The following is a 12,866-nucleotide window of genomic DNA, read 5'->3' on the forward strand; positions in this document are numbered from 1 at the left end:
CATAAAATTTTATCAAAGTATGTGTACTAAGGTAGTACACTTGCGATAATATCGGTGTACTATCACTCAAGTTTCATGAAAAACGAAAGTCTTCAAAATTTAAATTCAATTTCAGTATTATTAAAAAAGTAAAAAATCTGAAAATGTGTGGGAGAGTCTAAAAATAGTATATATATAATACGGAATACGGATCAACTTTTAACAATAAATAACAAAATAAATAAAATGTAAATTTGTTTACTTGTATAAATTGATTAAAGCTTAGTTAAAAACAGTTCATCTCTTTACTATAAAATAGTATAATATATAGAATATTATAAAATAGCATCAAATTAGCATGTGGAAATATATTTTTTAAGATGATACTGTGATATCTCGAAGAGCAACAAGGATAAATGAATATTTGCATCGAAAAAAGCAATGTTTTGCATCAGGTTCATTTTTATAATATACCTTTTACAACAACTTGTAACTATTGCCTTCTGAATACAATGCTTTCTTTAAAAAATAAGTCCTTATTACACATTAATTGCTTTTATGTTATATACTAGAAAATTAATATTATTAAAGAGTAAATTAAAATTTATTTTATATTTTTTATATTAAATCAAGTAGAAAGACAAATTTGCGTTGTGATTACTTGTGTAAATTCATGCATTCACGGAGGAGTGCATCGCCCGTGTAATATTCTTCATTCATAATAGAGTGGCTGCCGCTTCGTAGACGACGAATAAAGTGCGCTATTGTGGCTTCGCGCATATCACTTAAATTCTTTGGCGTTGACTCTGTCGCGGTATTTGGCATCGCGACGCGCATCTGGTGCGCGATTTTGATTAACGGCGGCGACGTATGGTGGTGGCGAATCTCCGCATCCGGAAATAACGCGATGAAAATGAAGTCCGATGCACTGGTCTTGAAATAACCTACTGCGCAGCAAAAAATTCATGAGAAACATACAAATTTGCTTAGCGGTCAAGTTTCAGTTAGTGTTTTGACATTTTCGCGGGAAAATTAGCTTTTCTAAAAATAAAGAAATTAATATGTAATTCTTTTCTAGATAAATTGTAACATATTTTTCACCCTAATATACAATGTTATTTAGAAAAGACTTGCTTATTTCGAATTATAATTTATTTTTCGGTGCAAAAAGAGATTTACCGAAATTTTTATGCATTTAATATCATGCTGTAATTTAATGTACCCTTTTTTTAAGAGCATTATCATATCAATAAGGCTTGCAAAATAATTTAAAATTTTGAATATTATATGATTCTAATCCCCGATCATATTTGTCATCTTGGCTTGACAATTATTTTAATCAATAGAATATGATATGTATAAGATAGAGATGGGCGATGTTTAAAAAAAATAACTCCATTCACAAAAAATTGATTATTAAAAACATTCGATTTTTCATTATAATCGAGAATCTCTAAAAAAGAAACGAGATTAATTGATTAATCCAAAATTTTTTCAAAACAGTTTAATATTTTTCTCAGAGAATTACTAATGGGTTTGTGGAAGATAAAAAAATTGATTTTTTTAAACATTTATTAAATAATAATTATTCAAAATTTTGGAATAATAGATTTTCAGTACTGGCAGTGAATATCGGAACGCAGCCATACAGTTTCTAGGGAATAGAAGCCTGGCCATTGCCCAGACTTTGATTGACTTAAGTTAGCTTGCATATCCTATGTACAATGGCGCTACTAATCAAAGAGTGCCTTTCATTTAGAGACAAGTTGACACAAGTGTCGTTCTATTTTTCTTGGAGTAACAAAGATATATCACACATCCAGGGCTGTGTTTAGATTTCCATCCAAGTACCACTCAGATATTATTTTGTCCTTATTGTTCACCGAATTAAACAAGGATAACATAATACCTGGGAAGCACACTTGGGCACAATACAACTACACACAGTAACGATACTAAACTTTTTTGTGGTCTTTAATTTTTAGTGCGCATGCGTCAATTTGTATACACTACTACCAGAGATATGGCGGACGTATCAAGTTACGAAATGAGCTTGACCGAAATTCAAATTTAAGAGCTTGTCTCTCTCTCTCTCTCTCTCTCTTTTTCTCAGTATTCAACAACAGCGTTTCAATAAAATAATTATTGTGTTATTTGATAAAAAGAAGTTTACTTTTTGAAAAAAATATTTATATCTAAATTATAGGCTCTTAAATTACTTTTTTTTATATAAAAGTAATTCTCCGGAAAAAAATAATTCATACATAATTGTACATGATTATATTGTACATATATGGGTATACAAAATCATTTATTAAATAATGTATAACAATATTTTATTCATCCTTTTGTACTTTCTTCTATGAATTTATCTATGGACATACAAAAAGTTACTTTTTTTAAAATTCTGAATAAATTTCCTGTAAAAAGAAGAATGTGTTAGTATCATTAATTTACCAGGAACTGATACGAGATAATATCTATTCAAGGAAACATAATAATTGTGTTGAATTCTGAATACACTTTACGACTTCAATAGACGGAATTCATGATATTTTTTTGTTAAACTACAGTATTAGTTGAGATCCACATTTATTGAACTTCCCCGAACTTGCAATTAGGGCGTGATAGATCGTCGACATTGATGTTGAAATCGTCTTTCCGTGGCAAATCGCATTACTCGATTAATCAAGAACTTCATATATAGCCAGAGCTTACGGCACTTTGAAGTTAGGCAACTGGCAGATAGAATTAGGGTACACTGTGTGATGTTTGATGGTTTATGTCGAGGTTTATGTTAATTTATAGGTTTGTTTTCTGTTCCTGCACAAAGAATGGACTAGAGCTGAAGTGAACTGAACTAGTGCAATCCAAAACTGACGGGTGTAAGCGTGCAGATAAGAAATAAAAAACGTTCTAGTGCAAGATAAAAATGTTCCATCCATATTGTTTATATGGAAATATTAGATCGTACAATGAAGATGAAAGTATTAATGCAATTCCGCCATTAAGGATATTCTTCATTGAAGATAATAATGGTCGTACAAAATATTTGTGTATATAGGCTTATTATAATTTATATACTTTTATCGTTTTATTACTCGTAAACTCTTACACTATTTGTACAAGATCTGTCTTCTGTGCTCTGTGCTGAACCAGTGTACATTAGTGCTTGCATTGCTTGCATTGCTTGCATTGACTCCAAACCCAAGATCTGTTCTTTTTAACTAAAGTTTTTGCACGGTTCATTTCTCTTTCTTTTCCTCCATTTTGGAGAGAAAAAGAGAAAAGATGAACAGTGCAAGAAGTTCAGTTAAAAAGAACAGGCCCCTAGTTCAGTCAGTTCAGTGAACTTGTGCGAACAAAAAACAAAAAACCGCGTCACTAACGTCATTTTGGGAACAGAAAACGTTTTGGTGTACATTTTTTGAACTAGTGCAAGCAGTGCAGGAGTAGAAAACAAATCTTGTACCTTCCTATTTTTATTTAGGTTTTAAATCAAAGTCTCTGATGAGGTAAAATTTGTTTTAACATCGTAGGATTCTTTTTCTTATTTATATTGAATTTTCAATGTCACTAAATAAGGTTGAGATATATTTTTTTTCTAAATTTATAAAATGCATCTAATTTTTGAAAACTGGAGTATATGACTCAGACTCAGCATAAATTCTTTTATAATCTCTCTCAAAATTATAATATTTTAAATATTTTAATTTCTTATAACAGTGTAAAACTATAATAAGAAATATTATCAGAAAATCAAAATTTGTTTAACTGGTTACCATAAATTAGTTGATTTTATTGTAATTTTTTTCTTGTAATGACTATTCAGTTTTAAATACCTTTATAACTAATCTCCTTAAATTAATATACTGTTCACAATCCTTTTATATAAAGATTATTTTATTTATGTTAATTTATCTTAATGATTTTAATAGGAGCTGTAGAGATATGTTTCCTGATTGTAAAAATTCTTGGATTTTTCTTAAATGGTTGAGAATAACAAAATCGTAGCAAGAGAGAGAGTCGCGATGCCAAATCCTGTGCCTGCTTTATGATTTTTAAAAATATTTATAGTTATTAAAATATCCAAATTTACAATTATGATGAAAGTAACAAAAACATACAAATAAACTTCGAAATTGTAAATTTGTTTCTTTTATGAAGAAATATATAAGTTTTTTGAATTTTTTAAATATTTTATGTAAGTGAGTGGTTATAAATTAAGCTTTTTAGAACTGTATAGATATATGTATAAATTGATAACAAAACGCTTTAGATATAACTGTTTAATTTTTATATAATTTCAAACAAATTTTGAGCAGTATGTCAATTGAGGCTTAGTTGTGAAAGTATTTTAATCCCATTACTAGGAATTTTGAACTGTTACAATTAAAGTTGACTAAATTGCATATTAATATGTCATAATTTCAGAATATTCATATGTTATATGCACGAATTGTAATTTATTTTGTTTTTATATAATATTGTTCTGGAAATTTTTTACGTGTTACATCCAATATAATTTTCATATTGAGGAATTTCACAAAATTAGTCTCGAACTTGATTACTTTGGATCTCTGAAGGTGATATTATTTTTTATCTACATTGGCAGATGCATTTGTAATTTAACTGCAGATTCGGCTTGGTCTGTGTCATTGTGAAACCCGACTGAATCCTAGGTAGTTGCTCGGTAACCGCCCAAGGCGTGCTTGTCTAACAATAGATCACGAAATCTTATGTTTTCGTCGACTCTAAACTTGCTACCGTCGCGTGTCCCGGCTACATTGACAAGCAAGAAAAATCAGTCTTTATCGGTTCGAGCAAAGAGCATTTGCCTTGAACTTATACGACCTGCCATTTTTAATTCCTTGCACTTAATATTTGTCTATTTTGAGCATACGATATTATTTTAGAGCAAAATAAGTTAACAATCGAGAGCTTTATAATAGGTTTATATATTTTTACAATATGTAAATGACTCATTAAATTTTGTATTTTTGAGATTACTTGGTATAAATTCTAAAATTTCATAGTTTATATAATTAAACATAGATTTTTCATAATTACATATACAATTAAATATTAATTATATATAATTGTAATATTAATTTATGTAATAGGTATATAAGATAAAGTTGTTTCTTCAGTGTTTTTCGCTAAAAAAAATTATTAAGATGACATTAAGATGTTCTTTACTAAAGTGCTGAACATTTGTGATTTTGGGTGCTTCATCAGAGCTTACTCAAAATCACAAATATCTGCATAATTTGGACAAAATATTAAAATATCGTGCATATTTTAATGTCTTTGATTAATTTTTAATTAATTTTTATTTTTTACTTTTATTTTCAATTACACGTTTCGAAAATTTGTAAAAGTTCACCAATATACAAGTATATAGCTTAGAGCCATCAATATCCGAGAACCCAAGTACTTAGGTCCCTCTCTATTACCCAATTTCATAGATATTATCCGGGTAATACCCGACACGTTTTTTCTCTCTTATTTTAATCAACCCTAGAATTTTGTACACATCAAGCTCGATACTTCATTACATGTATAAAGACATTAGACAGTTCTATAATAACTCAATTTATTACAGAACCACCTTTAAAAATTTAATTTTAGTAAATATATAATATATGTAATATTTATTATTATTATTTTTTTACATCATCATCTTAGAATTTTCAATCTGACATTATCTTTTTGTTGGAAAACAGCATTTATTCTTAGGCTCAACTAATGCATTAATTATTTTTAATCGTTTATACTTGGCTTGTTTACTGAGAGACAGATTTACCCGTGTGGAAGATTCTCCCCACGGAAGATAGTCATGTAAAGAAAAAAAAATTATTCGATCGATAAATAACTGGCGTGAAAAATTGTTAATTAAATAAAAGGTGCGAGAAAAAGGAGGAAGATCGATAACACGCAGCATATCACGTGCGCGAAAGATGATAGGATGAGATCCCGCTAGGACAAGTTTCATGGTCGCTGTAAAAGTCCGTGGGACACGTAAATCAGTGTCGAGAAATGAGCCCGGCAAGCTATAGAACGCGAGAAAATTATTGCCGACCGGGAAAACCGAGCTTGAGCGAAAGTTCGCATGACCTGTAATTCCAGGTTTACTTTCACTCTTTTTTGTATGGTTATTTTTGATAGTCAGGTGTAGTTTGTGTTATACGATAGAAGAAGAGATTGTTTATAAAATTATGTGCATGCAATTGATTAAGCAATATACAATAGAATTAATCGTGTTAGCAGATTATTTAAATAAAAAGAAGTAGGTAACATATTTATTTATTATAATTCAATTTTCATATGAAAGTTATGGATATTTTTGATAGACAAATATTGTTTATATTATGTGACAGAAGAAGAAATTGTTTACAAAATTACTAATTAATGTGATTGGTAAAATAATATAGAACTAATTGTATAAGAAGATTATTTAAGTAAAGATGAGCTGTACTTATTTAATTTAGTTTTCACATTATGCTTTGAAATATAAAAAACATTTAATATTCCTTTGTTTTTATTTTATTATTATTACTAGAGAAAGAAAAATAACGAAATGTCATTTTTTAAAAATAATTTTAATTTAAGTATGTCAGCAGGGCAAGTAGGTAGCATGCAAGTTGTGCACTACACAAAGGCGCATTAACAAGTAGAGCGCCAAATTAAATACCCTCCGTTTGCAATCATATTTTTCCTCCCTTCGTTTGCAGTCTGAATCTTTTTTGTCCAATCTATTACTAAAATCTATTATTGATACAATTTAACGATCCAAATCTCGAATCCAAACTTCGAAATCGTACCAAAAATTGTACTTTTAAATATTATTTTAAAATGACTTAAAACAAACATTTTTTTTTTACACAAATATCAAAATATTATGCAAATTTTAATTAAAACGTTATTTTATCTTAAAACTAGGTATAATATAAAGCGCAACGACAAATAACTACAATTTACTCAACTTTCTTTATTTTAACAAATTTGTCAAACAGTAACATATTATTGCCACAAATATATTGCTAATTTGATGCTGTACTCGAAAAGAGTTTAAATATTAATTATAACCTTGTAGTGTACATTAAGCTTCAATTACTCGGCTTGTGCTGATCACACTTTAGATAATTTGCACGAACATCAAACACCAAACGAAATCGATTTTAAATGGTACGTACTTGTGGTAAATATTTACGTAAGGTCAGCCCACATTCAAAAGTCAATGACCTAGACATATATTGTCAAGGTCATCATCTTGAGTGACCTTCAACAATTATTAGCTGTCACTATTTATTAAAAAATTATTAAAGAGTTTAAAAATTATCTTCTCTGCTAGAATGTTAAAAACTACGAAATGTAAATTCTAGAAAAATTATAAAGTTTAATGTTAAGTTAAAAATTTATGAGTACTAAATTCAAGCCTTTTGCTTTTTTAAAGTTTGAAATTCTAAAATTAAATTAGTTTGAAGTGCAGTTTATTGTTTATAATTAAAGAATATTACATATCAATTTTGTAATATTTTTACATATTATATATAATAATCATTATTATATATAGTATGTTTTAGATTTACATATTTCTTAGTTAATAATTCAAAATATAATAAGTAACAAGTTTTACGATATATATTGTGCAGGGGGAGAGGATATTGAGCACAATCGATCATTTTTAAGAAAACATTTTTTTTTTCTTGAACTCATGATCGTGTCACATCGTTTGCAAAAAACAGAGTTTCCTTTTACACTTGGTTCCTTAGTCACGAGCTGAAATTGCGTGCGGCCCGAGAAATTCGTTGGAAAAAGGAACGATCTGCAGCTGTCGAGTGCGATCCATTACACTTCATTTTATCCCCAGCTCCATCAGTGCTCTCTCTTTTTCACGCGCATCTCCTTTTGATCTCTCGAGTGAGGCATGTCGGCAGAATAAACGATCGCCATTGTACGTAGTATAACGTACTTTCTGGTTCCACCCGTAATAATACGACACTCTTTTCATATCAATTTTATCATTGTGGCAAGCATTAAGAGTACCGACATTCCCTACCCTTCTAGAATTTTTTTGAATATACAAAGACTACCCTAGATGCTATAAAAAGAGTAGGCAAAATGACATAAATAGTATATATGTAAAAATTACAATTACAATTTAAAATGAAAATACGTATAAAAAATTGTGCGTTTTTACAAAAGTTAATACTTTTTTTACTTCTAATTGTGTAAATGTATTTTTATGCAAGACCAAAAATTACAACATGTTCAAGAATACGAGATTCATGGCGCGATTAATTCTCTTATTATTTCGTTACTTAGATTTTAGCAATCCTTTGTTAAAATTAATTGTTTTCGTGCACACACCACATGGGCTCCTAGAGGCTTCTTAAAAGTAGCAATAACCTCTGACAATCCTTTTTTCTCTTTGTTGCTAGTCTAGAAAAAGATCCATATTGTGCATACAGGAATATGTTATTATAAACGGCCGCACTTGACTTATGGCAACCGGCGAGCGCTTGCAAACGCGGTGAGTCAGGGAAATAATTTTATGACAATCAATCGCGCTCTTAAATTGTCGGTCGCGCATGACAAATAAGATTCGTTCCCTTGATAAAATGCCCTTGGTGAATAGCCAATCGCGGTAAGCGCCGGGAAGTCACCTCTAAATTTTGAACGCAACTGAATCTCCAGCGGTAATTAACTGAGAGATGCTTTGTCACACCGCATTTATAAAAATGCGGACAGAAATGGACGGGACCACTTTTATCTTTTAGATAATTGCCGCCGTACAAACCGCATAATCGAAACCGCCGAGTTCACCAAGCTTCTTGCATAAAATTATAGTTGTAATTTTAAAAGTAAAAGAAGCCTGTGATATTAAATTCAATTTTATATAGATTTTTTTCTTTGTATTATTTTATTGTGAGTTAATGTAATAAACAAAATTTTTTGTGAAAGTGAAAGAAAATTCAAATCGTGTTTCTTTGATAAAGTAAACTTAGAAATCCGCGCATCCTTTCCCAACTCTTTTCGCGCTTTCAAACACAACAATTATAGTGTATTTTATAATTCTATACAAATTTATTTTATAGTATATATATTTGTATTTATATTCTATTTATTTTCTTTGTTACAACAGCAAAAATACATGCTTGTGTTAGGTAATGTTTTGCTAAAAATTTTGATCCGTATATGTATATTTAATTGATTTTTATAGAAAGTTATCTTTGTGCTGTATTAATAAATTTGTTGTGTTATTATAGCAAGTATATGATTACTTATAATCACTAATTTTATTCAGCTGTTACCATAACTTTACCATAGAAAACTGGTGGTTGTATATTATGACTATAGATTTGCTAAAAAAAAAAAAAAAAAAAAATCTGTGACATTTTTAATTGTTTTAACAAATCATTAATTTTTGTGAGACGTTCTAATGCGGATTATAAAAAAAAATTCCCGCCATTGTAACTCTAACGATACGCAAATGTTTAAGCACACGTTGTCATGAAAGAAAGTTAAATAGGTAGCCGAGGGTGTGCACATATTTGCACGGTCGTACATATTTGCGTCACTCGATACACAGTAAATGTGTAATGGAATTGGACTGGGAAACCTTGTGGGAAATGGTCGACTACATAGCGAGCCACATAGCTGCGGAAAAGTTTTACGGATGGACATTTGCACGGCTGAGAAACGAGGACGAATGTATCTTTTACGACTGAATTCTTCAAGCACGTTGTGAATTATCCATCGCTCTCTCGTTTTCCTCGTCGCGATGCGTGCTCCCTTGGGCGACAACGTCGGGAATGTATAATTCCATCGTGTCTTCTGAACACTTGGCCGGATCGTTTGTCTAAGCCGCTACTGTTTTGCGTTGCCAACAGTGCTCATAACAATGCTTTACGAATGAATTTCTGATGAGCAAAACGTGACATTCGCTTGAAATTATATATATCTTGAAATGATATGACCCTACGAGTTTAGAAACCTTTGAGATATATGAAATATACTGGATGTTATATAGAAAATGTGGAGTTCTGGTATCGATAAGTTTGAAGGTTTAAGCAGCTTATTAGAAACAGATTATCAGAATTTTCAACTGTTAAGATGCGCAAATTATATAATATATGTGGAAGCTATAATATTTTAGCACCTTGAAGTACATTTTAGAGTGCTCAGATTTCATGAATTTTTTTAGATTTTTCTGCAAGTTTTATTATATAATAATTTATAATATAATTATATACTATAAAATTTAGAATTCTTATATTTGAAAAAAAAAAATTTTTTTTTAAATCATTAAATTATAGAATTTAGAAAGAACTGATAAACCATCGCATAATTGAGTTTGAATTCAATTTTTGTCTAATTTAATTTTTAATTCTAAACTTTTTCTTGGAAAAAGAGAGAATAACAAAATATTTGAGATCTAGTATACCATGTATTAATTTTGGTAGTTATTTCTACTTTACGAAGTTTATGGAATGTTATCTCGTATAAGTCACGAAACTGTTGTTTTAACAAATATTTTTCTGTTTGTTTCAGCTACGGTGACATGGTTCCGAAAACGATTGCGGGAAAAATCGTCGGGGGTGTATGCTCCTTGAGCGGTGTCCTAGTGATCGCTTTACCGGTACCTGTTATCGTCAGTAATTTTAGCAGAATATATCATCAAAACCAACGTGCTGATAAACGGAAGGCACAAAGGGTAAGTAAAATGTTTCAGAAATTTGTATTATGTTACTAATTTATATAAAATCTGATTCGAAGGACTGTTTACAAATTGAGCCGAAACTAAATTAGAACATTACTCATCTTTTAATTTTAGAATAAATATTAACATAATTTTAAATGAAAACTTTCTTATAATTAGTTATTAAGGTATATTGAATGAAAATGTTAAAGTTTAAAAAGTTGTGTAAAGTAGAAGGCAAATTGAGTCTATAATTTACAAGAAAAGAACTATTTCTGGCAAATTATATAGAAATAATTTATGAGAGGGAGGGATTTTTTAACAGATTAATTAAGATTGAAGAGATTATATAATATTTAGATCAACGCATCATGATTCTGTAATAATTTAATATATTTATCGCGTTATAAGTTATTGAATCTTATATATCAATACGTATTATATGCATTACAATTTCAAGCAGAATATCCCTTGAGATGTTATCGTTTTCTTTTCATACATACGTATGATGCGCATCTACAAATAGCCTCGTCACTATTCACGCCGTCAAGTGTATACATTTTATTCTGGTACAATAGATTTCGATACTTCTGGATGTTGCCTTTGGACCAAAAAGCTCGCTTTGCTAACTCAAGGCCGTTCTATACCAAAGTAGCGAACGAGGCAGAGCAACAGAGTTTTTATTCCATTGTTTCGTTATATCGCGTGACTGCTACTATGTAGGATTACATTAATAAAAAAAGAATGCCTTCTATTATGAAATGCGCCGAAATAATGCTGACATGCATGATATATTTTATTTGTGTAGAGAAAAAGAAATATCCTTGATCAATTTATTATTCAATTAACTTATTTTTTTATTATTACTTAATATTTTTTTATCAATGTTGGAAATTGGTTTTTTTTTTATATTTAAGTTTCGTTGCCTACGTCACTTTGTGTGACGTATCTACTAACAAAAGATTTATATCCTCCTAAATCTTTTCGTAAAGCGGAGAAATAAAGTAGAGCGACATTAAACGTAAAAAGCAACTCACTGTGTTGATCTTTATGCAACAATATCAGAGATGACTGGCTACGAACGGAGTGCATAAATTACGCGATCGACATTCTCGTAGGTGAGAAACTCTCCCGTTGCCATTTTCGTGTCTTCCCAATATCGACGTTTCGAAGATATTTCTTCCATTATAGGGAGGAAGTGGTAGTTCCCAGTCGGGTCGCAGTCGATGACACGTTAGCTCGTTTCGCGTCGTCGTTTCCAGAAGTCGGACGATTTATTCTCACCCACGTGTAGCTTGTAACTTCGTCCCCGTGGCACAGTTACGACCATTTAACCGAGCATCTCACAAACTGATGTCGTCAAAGAAAGAAAACAAGTTATCCCTTCCGATAAAGATAAATTAAGAACTTTTTACGGTTGCGATTATTTCCTCAAGCATTGTAATTTCAAAAAATTCAGAAAGAATTAAAGAATTGTATTTTTGATTAAAAAAAATGAATATATAGAATCTTTTGTTAGTGTGCTATTAAAATGTCATAGTACAAAATAAATTTCTTTGTAACGTTAATTTCAAATAAAACAAGTAGACTTTTGAAAATTATAGATTTATTTATAATATAATTAACGTCACATTTTTTTAAAAATGAAATTGACTCTGCCATAATGATTATTATTACTATAAATTATTTAATTTTCTCTTTTATGAGCATTGAAAAAAATCAACTTTTTTAGAACTTTTTAAAAGTACTCTTATCACAATGAAATAAGAACGATCATTTTCATACACTCGCTTTGTTCCTGTGACACGATTACCATTTTTAGCGTCGACATTTCGGCAGCGTATCGATCGATCCATAAAAAGAATTCTGGCCGAATTCGTCTCGAAAAATAGGGAAAGAAGAAAAGACAAAATCACTGCTTCGAATATCTTCCCTCGAGACGCTGCGTCTATCATCACTTGTATTCTCTCACGCAGAATATCATCTGCTGTGCGATATTTTTAGAAGAACTCGCTGAGGAATGTGTGAGTGAAATTTATTCCGAGGCGAGAGAATGATCTTTTAAATCTCTCTTGTGCGAATGAACGATTTATTCTCGCACGTGTACTTATATGCGTCTACTTCGCTCATGCTGACATACTTGTGACGATTTAAAGAGACATGGACGATTCGTCCAGATCGA

The 12,866-nt window shown here is 30.3% G+C and overlaps 1 protein-coding gene across 5 annotated transcripts in view; it reads left to right on the plus strand.

Moving 5' to 3' along the window:
- Window positions 1-12,866, plus strand: part of Shal (potassium voltage-gated channel protein Shal) — a 108,023-nt gene that overhangs the window by 24,470 nt on the left and 70,687 nt on the right. For all 5 annotated transcript variants that reach the window (XM_018551480.1, XM_018551476.1, XM_018551477.1 and 2 more), the window contains exon 2: window positions 10,537-10,699. In XM_018551480.1, the coding sequence (XP_018406982.1) occupies window positions 10,537-10,699 (163 nt within the window). The remainder of the gene's footprint in view (window positions 1-10,536; window positions 10,700-12,866) is intronic.

This window comes from Cyphomyrmex costatus, unplaced genomic scaffold (assembly GCF_001594065.2).
Source record: "Cyphomyrmex costatus isolate MS0001 unplaced genomic scaffold, Ccosl1.0 scaffold14, whole genome shotgun sequence".
NCBI classification, from domain to species: domain Eukaryota; kingdom Metazoa; phylum Arthropoda; class Insecta; order Hymenoptera; family Formicidae; genus Cyphomyrmex; species Cyphomyrmex costatus.